The 18,615-nt window shown below is 41.6% G+C and overlaps 1 protein-coding gene across 1 annotated transcript in view; it reads left to right on the top strand.

Moving 5' to 3' along the window:
* TIAM1 (TIAM Rac1 associated GEF 1) overlaps nt 1-18,615 on the top strand; it is a 141,329-nt gene that overhangs the window by 24,630 nt on the left and 98,084 nt on the right. The window contains 1 exon segment of the mRNA XM_035017585.1: nt 4,731-4,903. Within this exon segment, the coding sequence (XP_034873476.1) occupies nt 4,731-4,903 (173 nt within the window).

The following is an 18,615-nucleotide window of genomic DNA, read 5'->3' as shown; positions in this document are numbered from 1 at the left end:
CCTTGCGCGCCATGGTGCACCTTGCGCGCCATGGTGCACCTTGCGCGGGATGTTTTGTGATGACACGGCGTTTGTATTTTATACCAATTTTAACCAGCTGTGTTTCACTGTGATGAGAATGCTTAGCATGAGATCTCCCCCACTTACATTTTTAGGTGTGCGTGCCTCTATCGTGGATTGTAGAGCAGATGTCCAGAACGTAATCATCTCTCCTAACGGGAACTTTCTGCTCCTTGATTGTTCATTAACTCCTCACATCCCCCTCTGCACCAGCACTGTTTTGTTTTCTTTACTTGTTCACAGTTAAGCCAGACAGCGCCGCACATTGAGTTTCCTTATATATACAGCTGCTTTGATGACAGTTTCGAGGGACATGTTCCAAAAGGAAAAAAAAAATTTTTTAATCATTCATGTTAATGAAGTATGTCCTAAAATGACTGTTTTGGATGCAAACTTATTCATCTGAATTCTATGAAATGACCATTTCGTTCGGTTAAAAATGATAGAATATCACTAATTTCATAAGGTTCAGCCTAGTGCTTAATAGAATGTCTGAACCATCTTAGGTTTGTGACAAAGCAACTGTTTTATGGTCACATTGTGAATATGTGTGTGTGTGTGTATGGATACATACACATGTGGAGAGATCACTGCCTTTTCATTAAAAGCATAATACTTTTATATGTTGCAATTCATTGTCATACTTTTCGTGTATATACTATTGTGCATGTCTACATACATCTTAGTAGGATAAAAGTTGTAACACATTTGTGAGCTCCGTGTCTTAAAAAGAACACTTGGAGCCCAGCCCACTTAGATCTTCTTTGGCACAAGCCAAATTTGAAACTGGTTTAGGATATGGCAGGACAGGTTCAATAGGTTAAGAAGCATGAAGGACAAGCACAGGAGGAAGTCTGGGCTTCCCAGGTGTGGTGTACCCTCTAGACCATTTGATACTCAATCTCATTAGCTGTTGCTGGTGTGAGCACATCCAATCCTAGAGGCACAGAACATTCTAGAGTCTGCACAGTGATGCGCAGGCCAACCCCTGCAGGGCAAGCAAGGTGTAGTTGGTCCCATTACTGGTAGTCCCAGGTGTTGCTTCAGTACGTCAGTGAGACAGGAGGGGGGCTTGTTAATTAGACCATACGTTTCACTGCATGTCACAGAGACCCACAATGACGATGCGTTAAGCGAGATAGAACTGATTTCCCTCCTGTCCATCAGAGGTAGACCATCTGAAGTTATTGTGAGTCATCCAGGTCCCAAGCTCCTTCTATTTCCTTGCTCTGCTATTCCCAGATCCAGTCCCTGTGGTCAAGGTAGCTCACCACCAGGCCCACATTCCTGCAGAAAAATGAAGGCATATTCCTCTGCCCTGTATCAGGGCCGCTATAACCAAGTACCACAGACTGAATGGTTTAACCAAAGAAATTTGTCTTCTCACAGTTCTGGAAGCTGGGAGAGATCAAGGTGGGAGTGGGGTTGGTGTGACACCTGTCTTCCTTGGCTTCTAGATGGCTGTCTTCCAGTATCTTCCCTTGGCCTTCCCCTTCTGCCTGTCTGTGTCCAAATTCCCCCTTCTTAGAAGGATAGTGGTCAGATTGGATTAGGGCCCACTGCTATGACCTCAGTTTACTGTAATTACCTTTGTAGAGATTCTAACTCCAAATACAGTCACATTCTGAGGTACCAGATTAGGACTTTTACATAGGAATTTGGGGCAAGATAATTCAGCCCATGACAGGCCCAGAATTGGTGTGTTAAACAAACCTCCCAGGTGATTCCTACACTACATTTAAGAACACCAGTGTTAGTGACATAGACTAACAGTAACTAGGCGATTTTTTACTTGGGACGTGGAAGAGGGCATTGTTTTGTTTCTGCCATTGCCTTAGAGAATAAAGGGTACTCGAAGGCAGGGTGCAACATCTTGGAGCAATAAGTCAAGAGCCCCTTAGAGGAGGGAGCCTTCCCGTTCTTGGTGACCCAGATTTGAGTGACACGGTCTGTCAGGATCCAGGCCCAGAACACAGAGCCACTGAGCCCTTCATTTCTTAATCCTGATGAGTTTCCATTATATGCTGACCTGCTCGGGGCTGGTCCTTGCCACTCAGAGGCAGAACATGCTGCTTTTTTCCTGGCAACCGTTGGATATGGAGAAACAAAAAAGCAGAGTGCTTGGGAGCTGTGGGGTAGATTTCTCCAAAGGTTCTTCCACTTTAGACAGAATAATTAATTTTTTTAAAAAAAGATTTCATTTAGAATTAATCTCTGGGGCGTCTCTTTTGGCAACCACTGAGCATACAGATGACGTTCAAGTGAAGGTGAAGGCAAATGGACTGCTTTCAGGGAGATGTGCTTCCTGGATTTGCTGCTTCATGTTAATCTTCACACCGAAACAAGCAGAAAATTAGAGTAAAAGCTGATTTTAACCACCTACTGTCATGGGTGATTGTAAACCAACATTGCAAAATTATAAAAACAGCAATTTGAGAAGACTGTAAAATGTTCAACATTTGTACATGCCAAGGTTTGTGGATGGCTCCTCTTCATTATCCACAGGCTTCATTCTCTCTCCTCAACCTATGGTACAGCTGTGTTGCTCCTTTTCTGTTCAGAATCTGCTAATCATTAGTGTCATGTTAGTCCTAAAGATTAGAGCAGGATTTCTCCACAGGGGCACTATTGACATTTTCCGGATAATTCTTTGTTGTGGGGATGCTATCCGGGGCATAGCAGGATGTTTAGCAGCATCCCTGTCCTCTACCTGCTGGATGTCAGTGGCACCCACCTCCCCCCACTCCCCCCACGCCCAGTGACAACCAAAAATGTCTCCAGACACCACCAGATGTCCTTGACCTCAAGGGCAAAATTGCCCCACTTCAAGAACCTCCGATTTGGAGGAAAATAGCATCCCCTTTCCATTTCCTTTCCTATATTTATCTCTCAATCTATGCTAGCTTAAGAAGTGAAAATAGGTACAGATGATTCTGCAGTATGTTATATGTGTTTCTGAAAAGACCTGAGACCTTCACAATAACAGGGATTATGGGAAGAATGAGGTTGGGGCAGAATTATGTGTATGCAACTTTTTAGCCCAACACTAAATAGATAGATAGATAGATACATAGATAGATAGATAGGTAGATAGGTAGATAACTAAATACCCGGCTAAAAATACTCACATAGTTAACATCTTACTTTTTAACAATAAATACTATAGAAAATGTGGGACTTCGCCTTTAAGGACAAAGTAAATATAACTTGAATAGGTAGAAAGAAGAATTGAAACTCCTGAATTCTTGAGACCAAGACAGTGATGAAGAAATCATAAAGCTCAGGAGCACCATACGACAGGACTTGTAAGGAAAGCTTTTGGGAAACTCTGCCAAGGGAGAAATTGTGACACGAGTGGACATGGCATTCAGCTGAGTTTGGGGATTTGCACTCAGCAGCTGTTAACCTACAGATATGAAATATGATGGGCTGGGAGACATTGCCTTTGAACTCATGGGACTTTTCCATCGATCCCCATCATTCCACATTGCTAATCACATAGAAGCAAATTTGCTTTATGAAAACTCGTATTGTAGCTTCCTGTGAAAACTCGTAGATTGTACTTTCAAGGACTTTGCTATTCACATTTAAAGCGTGGCCCTTGCTGGTGGTTAAGATGTTGAAAACTGACAGAGTTAAGAAAGACTCATAAAGTTGGACACAGGCTTCCCCTGAAATTGGTTTTGATTAGTTGGCAGTAAATGTTCAGCTAGTAATTACTATTAAAGTGAGCCTCATGTTTAGGTGACGATGGAGGGTATCTCCTAAAGCCACCTTGCCACAAATCTCTGAGAGGTTTTTATTGTGACTGTCTCATTAGTTTCACAGTGCAATTAAGCGTGGACCAGGCTTCCAGAACCCCCACCCCCAGGCCTTCATATGGCATGTACCATGCCATTTCTTCTTTCAGTAGGAACAGGGACGTGGTTTATTTCTAGAAGAACATTTTGTAGAGTGTATTTGAGATCAAAAACCTATCATTTCTTTCCTTATCTGTAAAATACCTAACACTAATATTATAAATGGTTTTCTCCAAGGGCATAGCCAAGAAACCCAATAAATTGTGTTGCCTGGTTGTATATCACGTGAGCTATTGGGAAGGGACTCCAGTGGTTCCCTACTGACTGGCAGGCCTCACAACATGGAACCTGCAGTTCTGACCCGTGGAGCCGGGTTTCTAGCCCCCACTGGCCGAAGGAGCCGTAAGACTGCCATATGCCTGTAACGAAACACTCTCAAACAGAAAGTGAGGGTCTTAAAGAACTTGAGGACATGCATGGAGGGAGTTTCGTGTGGGTTGAGAAACGGTGATTTAAGACTCTTTGCCTTTTGGGGCTCCTGGGTGGCTCAGTCGGTTAAGCATCTGCCTTCGGCTCAGGTCATGATCCCAGGGTCCTGGGATCGAGTCCCTCGTCGGGCTCCCTGCACAGCGGGGAGTCTCCTTCTCCCTCTGCTCCCCCTGCTCATGCTCTCTCTCTCTCTCTCTTTTTCTCTCAGTCCATCCAAGACTTCAATACAAGCAAGGCCCCATTCTCTTTACTCTCTAGGTTTCCACATGCTTTCATTTGCAGCCCTCTCCTTGTGACAGGACAGAAGTGCTAGTTTCCACCACCGACCTCTCATTGTACAAGCACCAAACACTCATGCGGACCCCTGTTTTGTTTCCTCAGGGTGCACACTCTTTTTCTATGAGAGCGACGGCAGGTCTGGAATAGACCACAACAGCATCCCTAAGCACGCCGTGTGGGTGGAGAAGAGCATTGTGCAGGCTGTGCCCGAGCACCCCAAGAAGGACTTCGTCTTCTGCCTCAGCAATTCCCTGGGTGACGCCTTCCTCTTTCAGGTTTGTTGGGCACTTCCTTTCAGGGCATTTCAAACCTCTGAACCAGATATCTTCCTCTCCTGCCTATGTACCCCACCCTGTTTTCTTTTTAGTGCTGGGTTTTATCTTTTTGCTCATTATAAAAACAAGAACGATCAATGACAAAATACACACTTACATTGAATTCAGAAATGAGAGAACTCACCCAGAGTGTTCTAAGGGAAGCCCAGGGAAGAGCATGAGTGGACTTCGAGAAACTTGCCCTGTTTGTCAGTGTAGACTCAATACCATTTGTGTAGAGACTTAGAAAGAGATGATGATTTCCTTAATTTAGAAATTATTTGAGCTGTCAAAATTTTTTACCATAATGTTCTCTTCTAATATTACTCATAAAGTAAAATAATGACATCCCAGAAATGATTAGCTATACCCAGATAATTTCTCTTCCTCAACTTATCAGAAATTTGTAGTCAGTGTTCTTGAAGTTTGAGTGTTAATTGTGTTAAAAAATACTAACCTGCTAATCACTTCAGGAAAAGCATTTAATTTTGCAGGGAATCGTTCGGGTTTGGTTGGTTGTGGTGCACTCTACCAGAACTTTTTGTTGTGTTAGTTAGGAAGACTTCCTTCATGTGTTTCTATGATGCAAGAATTCCTCCCACTTTTACTCTATGCTGCCTACATGCTTTGCACAGTGCTATTGAGAACAAGAAGATTTTGACACAGTTCCTACTCTTAAAATTGTTCACATGTGATGTGGGAGAAGGACATGTGGATAGATCTTTGTAGGGTAGGAAAGCCTGACCATTAATGTTAAAGGATGAATAGGGATGAATTGGGCGAAATGGACAGAATATTCCATGCAGAAGACAGAGCTGGATCAAAGGCATGGAAAAGAGTAACAGGTGATTTCACTGAGTTTCCAGGTTTGGCCCCTAAGTTATTTCCATTTGGGCAATTAAAGTAAGAAAGTGGTCATTTATTTGTGAACAGGCAAAAACATCTGTTTTTTTCTTTCTTTAAATCAGTGATATAAAACACATAAAGAAGAGTGTACAAAACATAAATATTTTGCTCCAAGAAGTATCACAGAATAAATACGTAACCACCTCCTAGGTCAGAAAACAGAAGTTTTTAGCACCCTACCAGCCACTCCCCACCCACATGCATACATGCAGGCGACTAGTTGGGTAGAGTGAATATGTATTTTATCATCCAAGCCAGGACACTTTTGTCTATCTGGGAATGTCTTCATTTCTCCTTCATTTTTGAAGGATAACTTTGCTGGATATAGAATTCTTGATTGACAGTCTAATTGTAGTGTTTTGAAAATATTATTGTACTGCCATCTGGCCTCCATGGATTCTGATGAGAAATCAACTTTGAATCTTAGGAGGATCCCTTGTATAGTTGAGTTGCTTCTCAGAGCACCTGGCTGGCTCAGTCCACAGAGCATGTGACTCTTACTCTCAGGGTTGGGAGTTCAAGCCCCATGTTGGGGGTGGAGCCTACTTAAAATTAAAAACCAGTGCATGAAATGAGTTGCTTCTCTGTTGCTACTTTTTGTCTTTGTATTTAAACAGTTTATGGTGTGTCTCTAAGTATTCATTTCTTTCAGTTTATTCTATCTGGAATTCATTGAACTTCTTGGGTGTGTGGGGGGGTGTGTCTAAATCACATTTGGAAAGTTTTCAGCTGTCCTTTCTTCCAATAGTCCTCCTGTCCATTTCTCTCTTCTCCTTCTGGGACTTCCATTATGTTTATGTTAGTCGCACTTGATGGTGCAAGTCTCTGAAACTCTGTTCATCTCTCTTCGTTCTTTTTTTGTTCTGTTTCACGGACTGGATAATTTCAGTTGACGTACTTTAAGGTCACGGATTCTTTTTTTGTCAGTTCAAACCTGTTGTCCAGCCCCTCTGGTAAATTTTTTCACTTCAGTTATTCTACAGTTCAACTCCAGAATTTGTATTTGGTTCTCTGAAAAAAAATTCTTTTAATTTCTCTCTTGGTATTCTCTATTTGATGAGATATCATTCTGATACTTTACTTCTTCTTTAGACATGATTTCCTTTAGTTCTTTGGATATATTCAAAATAATTGATTTAATATCTTTGCCTAGCAAGCTACCATCTGGACTTCTTTAGGGACAGTTTCTATTGACTGCTTCTTTTCTTGTGTATGTGCCATGCTTTGTTGTTTCTTTGCATGTTTCATACATACTTGGTTGAAAACTACGTTTTGAAGAATATAATGTGGTGACTCTTGAAACCGGATCCTCCCACCGGGGTTTGTTGATGTTGATTGTTGTCACTATTGCTTATTTGTTAAGTGACTTTCCTGAAATCTATAAAATATTTATTCTTTGTCATGTATGGCCACTGAAGCCTCTGCTCAGTTAGTTTAGTAGTCAGCTAATGACTGGAGAGATTTCCTTAGATGCCTGGAAGCAATTAGACTTCCAGTCTTTCCCAAAGATCTCTGTGTCTTCAACACTCAGGGAGCTAGTTAACAACTCTGCCTTAGCCTTCACCTCTGCTTGCACAGAGCCTCAAGGTCAGCCAGAGGGGTGAGCATAGGGCCTTCTCAGGGTTTTGTGGATGTGTGCACAGTCCTATACATGTATGTGACTTTCTAGATTTCCAGAACTATGGATATCTCATGAATATCTTATTCCTCAGCTTTTTAAAAAGTTTCTTGGTCAGCTACCTCTTTTGCCCCAACTGTCATCACTGCCTCGGGCAGCTGCGATATTAAACAGTTCTTACTGATTATTTTTCATAAACTCGCTTTGGAGTAAAGACTGTCAGATAGCAACAAGCCCTGTGAATGGAGGTTTTCTGTGAACTGTCAGATAGGTCAAATAATGACAGTTCTCTGAGAATGCTGTTCTGTGGGAGCTCATTGCCCCCTTCAGCAATTGCTGGACTGCTGTTTTTCATGTGATTGTGGAGATAGGGAGATGAAGATGGGAATAAGGCAAGCTAAAATGTCCTCAAAGCTTGCTATTCTTAAATTTTTTTTTTTTAAAGATTTTATTTATTTATTTGAGACAGAGAGTGAGAGAGAGAGAGAGCACAAGAGGGGGGAGCGGGAGAGGGAGAAGCAGACTCCCTGCCGAGCAGGGAGCCCGATGCGGGACTCGATCCAGGGACTCCAGGATCATGACCTGAGCCGAAGGCAGTCGCTTAACCAACTGAGCCACCCAGGCGCCCCAAAGCTTGCTATTCTTACTGAGATTCAGCTATCACTTTTTCCAATAGAAGTACCTAAGATTGTTGCAAGACCTAATTAATTGCCAGAGCTCTGAAAAAGTTGATTTTGGCCATTTTTGCCAGTGTTACTGATTTTACAGAGGAGCAGTTTTTTGAGGTCCTTACTCTCCCCATTTCCACTGATGAACTCATTAGGACACTTTAGAGACTTGATGGTTTTGACAGATATACCAGCTCCATTAACAATTATGCCAGGATAACGGGTATAAATTGCAATAGATTCAGGCTACTGGGATATGTTGCAACCTTTCCATAGGTGCGTTTGGGTTGATTCCTATTTGGGGGGATCACGAGCAATGTTGCTAGAGTACTCATATCTGCGTTCAGGATATGTTTGTCCACATTTCTAGTGGTGTATATCTAGGACTGGTATTGCTGTATCATGGGATAAATGTACACATTCATGTTTAGTAAATACTACCAAACAGTTTCCAAAATGATTGAAATAATTTATGCTCCCATCAGCAGCCTAGGAGAATTCCAGGTGTTCCTTATCCTTGTCCACACTTGGTATTGTCAGATCTTTTATTTTTCACTTGTAAGCTATTTGTGTGAAGCTGAGCACATTTTTTGAGGGTTTAATGACCATTTCAATATGATTTTTGTGAAGTACTTATTTCAAGTGCTTATTCCTGCCTATTTTTCAGTTGGGTTGTCTGTCTCTCAATGATTCATGGCAGTTCTTTACATATTTTGTGTATCAAATCCTTGTTGATTATATGCATTGCAAATATCTTTTTCCACTCTGTGGCTAGCCTTTTACTCTGTTAAAGGTATCCTGTGTTATGCTGACTTTTTAAATTTAATGTATCTCATTTCTCCAGTCTTCCTTAATGGATAGTGCCTTGTGTATCCTATTTAAGAAATCTACATGCTCTGAGTCATGAAAATGTCCTTCTGTTTAGCTTATTAACCGTTGTTTTTCAGCATCTGGCATAGCTTCTTATTAATTATCTGGATATCTTGTATATGAGGGAATGCCTAACAATGTTAACAATAACAACAGTAATATTATATGATATCAGCAGCTGTCTTTTACTGAGCCCTTATTGTATGCCACCATCTTCAAAGTGTTTTACAATGTGAGTCAGATATAATTCTTCAGAAAATTTTTTTCTTAATTTAAGTACAGTTGATATACCATGTTATATTAGTTTAGGTGCTCAGCATAGTGATTCGGCAATTCTATATGCAGCGCTCAAGTAAGTGTAGTTACCATCCGTCACCCTACAACATTATTACAGTATTATTATTATTATTATTTTTTTTAAAGATTTTATTTATTTATTTGACAGAGAGACAGCGAGAGCAGGAACACAAGCAGGGGGAGTGGGAGAGGGAGAAGCAGGCTTCCTGCCGAGCAGGGAGCCCGATGTGGGACTCGATCCCAGGACCCTGGGATCATGACCTGAGCCGAAGGCAGACGCTTAACGACTGAGCCACCCAGGCGCCCTATTACAGTATTATTGACTATATTCCCTATGCTGTACTTTTTATCTCCATGACGTATTTATTTTATAACTAGAAGTTTATAATCCCCTTCACCTGCCCCCCGCCCCCCCACACCAGTTTGTTTCCCAGTATTTATGAGTCTGTTTCTGGGTTTGTTTGCTCATTTGTTTTATTTCTTCAGTTCCCCATATAAGTGAAATCACAAGTCACATTTAGTTCGTACAGCAATCAGTGAGTTGGGTTGTATATCCATATTTTAACCAATTAATGGGGACTGTGTCCCCCATTTGGTGAAGCTCAGGCTTTTATAAAGGCTAATAATTAGATGCCAGGTGACGCAGTAACTGAGTGTTGGCTGGATTCAAACCAAACCTCTCTTTCTCTAAAGTCTTTTATTGTGTTAAGTATACTATTTATCCCATTTCTATTACTGTTTACCCTAAGAAGAACATGGGCAGGAATCACTGACCACAGTCAAAAGGTACTGTTTCTCATTCTTAGAATTAAGCCACTTATTGGGAATATTTCAGTATTTCGGTCATTCTTGCCACACTACACAATTTCGATGATAATCTGATCAGTTTCAGGATACTCTCCTTTTTACGTACACACTGCTGATGTGAATTCCTTTTGAAAGGACCTTCCTGGCCATAAAATTGCTGGTACAATCTAAGTATCCAATAGGTTGCATTGAATAAAATTCCTTTGTGGCAACATAGGACCTTATTCATGAAAGCCTCTGTGTCCTCTTGTCATGGTGAAATTTTTATGCTACTTACGTGGGATAGAGCACAAAACGAACCTTTTCAGAAGAAATTGCTGCCGTTCAGGATCCATGAGGGCTTTTTCTACCTTCTACTTATTGTAATCCACATGACTCGGGAGGGGCTAGGTTTGAAAGAAACCTGTGTGTGTGAGGGGTGAGGTTAACGCAAGGGAGATCAACCACGATTATGGAAATAATTTGTAGGTTATTCCAGCCCTGGGGCTCAATTCAGTGTGCACAGTTTACAGAGCCTATATGCTGCTGATTTGATGCTGTTATTCAGATCGGCCCACGGTAAGGAGATTCATGTTACCAGCAAAAGCAGAAAAGAGGTTTTGTGTGCAGGATGGGGGTGGGGATGGGCCTGAGTAGTAGAGCAGTTTAATGGAAAAATTGCTATGCTGTCTGCAAAGGGCAGCAATGACTCCTGCATTTCAATGATTTTAGAGATCTTTCCTCCACCTGGAAGTCAGAACCAGCGCCTACCACCTACAAAGTACAGTTTCATATTGGGCCTTCCTCTGTCCATGACTGGTGGATGTTACATGCACTTCCAAAAAGCTCAGTGGCTTTTATGGTAAGAGTGATGCTTGATGGGAAGCAAAATCACATGCAGTGATATAGCTCAAGAAGTGTAGAAAATCTCTCTCAGGGGTCACTGCCTTTCCATAGAAAGTCCCCTGGATGAGGGTATAGCATGCATATTAAAAAGAGACTAGTGAAAAAAGAATAGTATTTACACCATTATGATGAATTGGGGATTAGATGTCATAATCCAAGTCAGATGTCTTATAGATAGCAAATGCTCATTACATGTATGCTTCTCATTTTAATTATAAATACGTATCTTAAATACGTATCTTTACAGAAGTTGAGTGTGGTTTCCCTGTGAAGAGGCTAAGGCTTTGAGTGTTATTAGGCTCCGAGGCTCCAGACAGTTATCTTGAAGTGCTACACCTGCTTCTGTGTGGACTTGATGAAGGTCACTGGCACACATGCCCTGAACCAGGGCAGCCAGATTAGGGAAAAATCTGGAAATCATCTTTCACAAGGAGGCATCAAGTGGACTTGGTAGAAGAGACTCCAGAGGGGATTTAGCATCTTGGACTTGAGTAGAGGACAGTCCAGCCTCACTCTCAAGGTAGGCACTATCTCCTCAAAGCCCCTGACAGCTGGTCAGCCTGCGCACTGCATGACCACCTCCCTCCCTGGGAAGCTTCCAGCTCTTCAACCATCTGCTTTGCTGGTTAGCTCCAAGAATTATCAAGTTCTTTGTTGTGTTGAGATAATACATTCTTTCTGGTGGCTTTTGTCATTTTCCTTTGTTTCCTTATGTTTTCCAAGTCTAAAGCAAGTCGTCTTCTTCCTTCTCATAACCTTTCAAATGCTTGAAAACAGCTCTCATCTGTCTCCTGCCATGTCTTCTGTTTAGGCTTCCCTGTGTAAGGTTTCTGAGCCATTCTCCCTATGATTCAGGTCTTATCGTTGATGTTCTTCCTTGTAAGTAGTTCTGGAACAACCTGTCCCCCATGAGAACAGTCCTGTGCAGCCTGCCTACAGTTGCTCTTCCCATTTTCTTCCACAATGCTAGTGTCAGTTCCTTAATTTATTAGGAACCACACCCAACTGTTGACTCATACTGAGCTTGTGGTTCATACCCCTGGCATCAACTCTTACAAGGTCTCTTCCATCTTATTTTAATAGGTGTTTCAAGAACTCTAAATGCAGAAGTTAAATTTACTTCTTTGAAATCTTATGTTTGTGGTTTCTGCTCTTCTAATGAACTTGTTGAAATCTTGCTTGGATCCTAGTTCCATCTTCCCTCTTAACTTCATGCTCTCTGCGGATAAGACAAACTGGTTGTTTTCTCTTTGCTCTCTCTGTGGGTTTAATGTTGCCTTAGTCTGTAGCTAAGTCCTATTTTCCCATCATCATAGATCATCTCCCTGCCTCTAGCTAGCCACTTTAGAAATATTTACTGTTGGTTTTGACATGGATTAGTTGTGAAGATGGGTAAACGCCTAAGATATATGGAGCCCCAGGCAAATTTTTTTATCTATACAAAGAATTTGACTCACCCCAGATCAGCTTTGTCAACACCATTCTGGTGGCTCATCTCATGCAATCTGGTGAAAGAAATACCAGATAGACTAATGGGAACAACCACTAGGCATAGACTCATGTCCAGGAGCTCATTAGCATATCTTACTGATAACACATATGGGATACAGGGTCAGAGAGCTCCCTGAAAGGGAGAAAGTGGATGGGGTGGTGGGGGGGGAGGAGGATCGGGTATTCCTTCTGGACCCTGTCCTTTTCAGGCATCGGAAGGGGTCTTTTCAAAATATGGGGCCCCATTTGCCTAGTTCTTAGGAGGGTACTGTTGGAGAGTATGGATGTTGAAGTACAAAATGAATACACAGGGCTGGTAATCATTTACAGCACATGCCCTACTATTAGCATATTCAGAGGTCTCCTCACATATGTTAAAAGTACAGTGCAGAGATATAATTGTGGCTGAGCTAGATTTTAGTATGTAATCTGTATACTATTATGTATTATCCAAATAATATGTTACTAACAGTATTTGTCTTCCTTGTTACATTATTTTAAATTTGTATGAAGTCAATACAAGCACATAGTTTTAAAGAATTCAATTAACCTTAAAAGACTTAAAGTGAAATTCTCTTCTCATCCTCTATCTCTTCCCCCAGCCTCGGGCGCCCAAAGCAACTATGCTCAATTATTTTAGCTAGGTTTTTTGTTTGGTTGGATTTTTTTTTTTTTTCCTTGTATTTACCCTCATTTCTCATTAACATGTTTACAGTATTTCTTAATTGACTTTAGGCATTAGCTACTGACTTTCTGTGATGATAGATGAATATTTAGCTGTATTATATATGAATTCTCCTTTTCTCATATTCCTATATCATTATATGAACATTTAGGAGTAAATTAATAGTCTCTATTATACTGTTAGGATGTTCCATGCTGCTATGACCATATAAATAATATTAGCTATTGGGCCAAATAGTGTACCATCATTTTATTTCCTCTCTTGAACAACTTTTTGTTTTTTTTTTTCCCTGTAGTTAATGCCTGCCTTTTTTTTCTGCTCCATTTACTTATTTTTATGCTTATTTTAGCAGTATTTTCTAAATCTCCAATTTATTACCTAGTCACTTTGTACTGTTTTGTTCCCTGGAGACTGCCTTTTCCTGACCCTTTATCCTGCTCCAATCTGTTTGTTGTCTAGGCCTCAGGCATAATAGTTACACTGGTTTTCCCTTCATTACCCTAGTTAGATTCTTGGATTGCAAGTCTTCCTTTTTTCTCCTTCATTTTCATAAAAACAAACAAATAAACCCATAATAACTTCCTATAAAATGGTTCATATTTGAAAATGTCTTCATTTTACCTTTTACTTGAATAGTCTTTGAGTAATTTGGAATTTTGATTGGAAAATTATTTCCCCTTTGTTCACTTATATTCTGATACCAGTCTCATTTCTGATTATCTTGTGTGTGCTTTATTTTCTTTTGAAGTTTTAGAATAATTTTCTATCACCAGGGTTATAGTTTCTCAAAGGGATTTGCCTTCACGTTGAGATTTTAATTTTAGTTATTTTTTTTATTCCTAAAAGCTTTCCTGTTCTCTCTCTTCCTCTCCCTTTCTCTCTCCCTCGCCTCCCCTCCCTTCCCTTTTCTCCCTGTACCTTCCACCCTCCCTTTCTATTTTCCTCTTTCCTTCCCTACCTCCTACCCTTCCTCCTTCTTTCCTTTCTTCTCTCCCTCTATCCTTCTCTCCCTTTTCCTTCTTCCCTCCTTTCTCCCTCATTGTTCCTTTTTCATTGTAACCTGTGCATTTGTTTGTTTATAGCTTTAGATTCCTTTGTGTCTCTGTCTCTGAGGATGTTACTGGGTTTTCAGGAAATTTTCATGGCTTCAGGCATTGTTTCTGTTTCTTCGTGATGCATTTTCTTCTCTGTGCTTTTGTCTCTGCCTTTCATGCTAGAGGCTTTCATCAAATGTCTGGTGGTTCTTGATTATCTGATCATATTTAAATGTGAGATACCAAAAAAGTGCTTGGATATTGTTTGGGCCATCTACTGGGGGCCTTTACAGCATGAACAGATGGGAAGACCTTTTTGTTGAGGGTGTCCATTTGACAATATTTGTTGGTCTTTTCTGTTGGGCTACTCAGCTTTGCCAAAGATGAATCCTGCCATTGCCATTACTGGGCAGGCTTCCATTTATTCTCATTTGCAGCAAATGGTTCCTCCTTTTGTGCCTGTCTTCCTAGAGTCTGGACCCTCTCTTCTCCAAAGGATTTATCTTAGGTGGGTGAGGGGTTAGGGAGGTGAGGGAGTACAAGGCAGGGGGGCAGGGGGGGTGCCCAGTTGTATGACTTTGTGCAGTGGATGAGGGGAGCCCCATATTAAATTCTCTTTACAGATGTTAAAGACGATAGCTTACTGGGGCACCTGGCTGACTCAATCAGTAGAGTATGTGACTCCTGATCTTGGGGTCGTGAGTTTGAGCCCCTTTTTATTACTTAAGGAAATTTAAAAAATGACAGCTGACTTAAGCCTTGTATAAATAAAATGAAAAAAAAAAGGAAAAAAAGGACTTTCAAGAATTCACACAGGAGCTTCATTCCCAACTAACCTCTTAAAAACACATAACTTTATTCCCCTTTAATTTCCATTTTTTTAAATGGGAAAAAGAAGTTCAACCTACTTGACAATTATTCTTGTGTCTCTATAAACTCAAATTATCTGAAATTTTAGTTTCCTAGATCTGGCATATATTCCCTAGTATTTCTCTCGTTTAAAATGAATTTCCCTTTTCCTGCTACTCACGTAAACCATTGATTATCTGAAATCACTGAGTATCCTCCATTCAGTTGGATAATTGAAGCTAGATCTATTTAAATACATAATGAAGCCCTGAGCTTCATCTTAACTCTGCACTCAAAGGGGCTCTTATGCAAAATGCATTTTTTTGCTGATTATATTCCTGTGTTGGCAAGAACTTTGCTTATTCCCTTCACTGAACTTTATACAGTATTTATAGCATCTCCAGAGGGCAAAGGAAGAATCACAAACTTCAGTTTTGCTACCTGTCTGCTGCTGTTTGTTTAATGGAAGCAGATGAGCGTGGAGGAAATCACAACCATGTTGCGGGGGTGGCGGGGGTCTCTCCTTCCTGCCCCTTTGACCACTGGATTCTGATAGAGAGGCCCTTTAGTAGACGTAATGTCCCTAATTAAACTTGCCTGGTTCAAGAAGGTAATGCAAAGGTAGCGGCTTTGAAAAGCTTTTTCTGGCATGTCAGGTTTGAAATCCTGGAGAGTCCACACTGGGAGACATTCTATCAAGTTAGTGGTCTGCTGTGAGCTGCTCTGAATTATTAAGCCTGTAAACTGCCATGAACTGTTACAGAGTTTTTCTACTTAACCCTATGTTGACAGCAGTCAGGGTAGACCTAGCCCACCCTCTCATCGACACATAGCTCTCGGTATGCCCCTGGGAATGGACCAGCCCTTTCAAAAAGCTCATTTAGTGAATTGTGCTTCTTAGAAATAGATTTGGCTTTAATGATGGAGAAAGGCAGAGACTGCTGTGTTGTTGAGACAGGACAGCAGGAGGAAAAGTTCTCTCTAATGGAACTGCCTTCAGCCACCGACGGGTTCTGGGGAAGCTTGGAGGCTTGAGGCGTGCTTAATGGTTAAAATGACTGGTGGATACATTTTTCATAAGCTGTAAGCAGACTTTTCTCTCTATCCTTCTCTAGGCTGTGGGGCTTGGTGCTTTTGTTTATTTCTTAAAATCTTAATTGTGGTAAGGTACACATGACATACCATCTTAACTGTTTGTAAGTATGCTGACGTTCAGTGGCATTAAGCACGTTCACATTGTGGTGCATCCGTCCCCACTGTCCATCTCCAGACTCTTCTCATCTTGCAGACCTGAAACCTGGAACACTGGCTCCCACTCCCATCCTCCCCAAACCCCTGGCAACCACCATCTTTCTTTCTTTAAATAAATAAATTTCAGGAGCGCCTGGGTGGCTCGGTCGTTAAGCGCCTGCCTTCGGCTAGGTCATGGTCCCCCCAGGTCCTGGGATCGAGCCCCGCGTCGGGCTCCCTGCTTGGCGGGAAGCCTGCTTCTCCCTCTGCCACTCCCTCTGCTTGTGTTTCTGCTCTCGCTGTCTCTCTGTCAAATAAATAAATAAACTCTTAAATAAATAGATAGATAAATTTCAGGATAGCTGCTCTGCTAAAATTAAATATACATCTTTCAAAGGCTGTTTAGCTTCATCAGCTAGTATCAGTTTTTCTTTCTTTCTTTCATCCTTTTTTTCAAAGTAATCTCTGCACCCAAACATGGGGCTCAAACTTAAAACCCCAAGATCAAGAATGCATGCTCCACTGACTGAGCCAGCCAGGTGCTTTCTTTGCACTTCCTAACTGGGATGCAGACGTAAACTCTCTGGTGTCGGAATGGAGTGTGTTGCCCTTGGCTGAGTTTGGCAGAGAGCCTCAAAGGTGGAGGGAAGAAGGGGCCCTGCTTTCATTAAATAAAGAGAGGAAAAGTCTGTTCCGTAGAACCTATCAGATTAAGGCTCTTCTTGGCGGTTGAAAGTGTGTGACATAGACTTTTCTAGAAGCGTTGAAATGGGATTCTTACTTAGCTAGTGTATCAGTCGGGATGGTTAGATTATGCTGTAGGAAGGACCAGCCCCCATATCTCCATGGCTTAACACACCTTTTTCATTCCTGCCACACTTCTGATGGACACTGGCTATGAAGCTGTATTTGTCCTGGATACTCTGGGACCCAGGGTGACAGAAGATTCCCTGACACATGCTTCCACGACTGTAAGCAAAGGGATCAGAATGGGAGTGAATTGGGCTTTTGTTTAGTAATGACACATGTCGCTTCTCCTCAAATTCATTGGCCAAAGCCAAATGACAGGGCCACACCTAATTTTAAAGGGAGCAGGAAAGTTCCATCCTCCTATGTCCCTAGGGAGAGCCCAAAATATTACATGTACAAGAGGAATGACACCACAGGGGCCCAGTCTTCGGAAGAATCGATGAGAACTAGGGGTTCGGGAGCAGTGTGGCGTGTTTAACAAAATGATTTTAAGCACAGGATGGGTAAAGATCAAGGTTTATAATAAATTACTGGGTTATACCTAATTTTTTTCTGGGCTTTGGTTTCTCCATTCGTAAAATGCACCTGGGCCCCTTCTAGGTGAACTTTCTATTAAAGTATAATATCTACACAGAAAAGTACACATTTTGATGGTGTCTCAAAAGCTCGTACCCCCATGTCGGAGGTGCGTGCAACCAGCACCCAGACTGGGGAGCTGAACGTGGCCAGCACCCCAGAGGCCCCCCTCATGGTTCCTTGCAGCTGCTTCTCCCTCTCCCGCTCCCACCAAAGGGCTCCTCTTCTGACTTCTAACTGTGCATTCGTTTTTGCCTGTGTCTGTACTTTATACAAATAGAATCTTAGTCTATATTCTTGCATGTGTGGCTGCTTCTCCTCAGTGTTATGTGTGTGAGACTTAACTCATGTTGCAGTCTTTCGTTCTCCTTGCTGTATAGTATTTCATTGTGTGATTATACCACATATTATTTATCCATTCTGCTGTTGACGGGTGTTTGGATAGTTTCCAGTTTTGCCCATTGCAGATTATGCTGCTATAAACATTTTGGTGTATATGTTCTGTTGAGCATATGAATGCATTTTTGTTGAGTGTATACCCAGGAGTGTATTTTTGGGGTCACAAGGCGTGCACGTAGTTAGCTTTTCTCAGGTAGTGTCCAGCAGCTTTCCAAAGCAGTATATTCTCTATCCAGTAACCAGCACTGCCTGGGAATTCTGGTTGCTCCATATCTTTGCCATCACTTGGTATTTTCTTCCTGGAAGCTTTTTTTTTTTTTTTTAAGATTTTATTTATTTATTTGAGAGAGAGAGAGAGCAGAGCAGGGGGAGGGGCAGAAGAAGAGAGAGAAGCAGACTCCCTGCTGAGTAGGCTTGATCCCAGGGTTCTGGAATCATCAAAGGCAGAAGCTCAACTGACTGAGCCACCCAGGCGCCCCCTGGAAGCTTTTCTTTTAGAAAAGAATCCTTACTAGATTGTTCTTCCATCTGAGCTAATTCCTCCCTCCTTAGCTCCCTCCTTAGATAGATAGATAGATAGATAGATAGATAGATAGATAGATAGATAG

Source organism: Mirounga leonina, unplaced genomic scaffold (assembly GCF_011800145.1).
Source record: "Mirounga leonina isolate KUSES-001 unplaced genomic scaffold, KU_Mleo_1.0 Mir_172, whole genome shotgun sequence".
Classification (NCBI taxonomy): Eukaryota; Metazoa; Chordata; class Mammalia; order Carnivora; family Phocidae; genus Mirounga; species Mirounga leonina.
The sequence above is the reverse complement of the archived record's forward strand: the minus strand, read 5'-3'. Positions and strand labels throughout refer to the sequence as shown.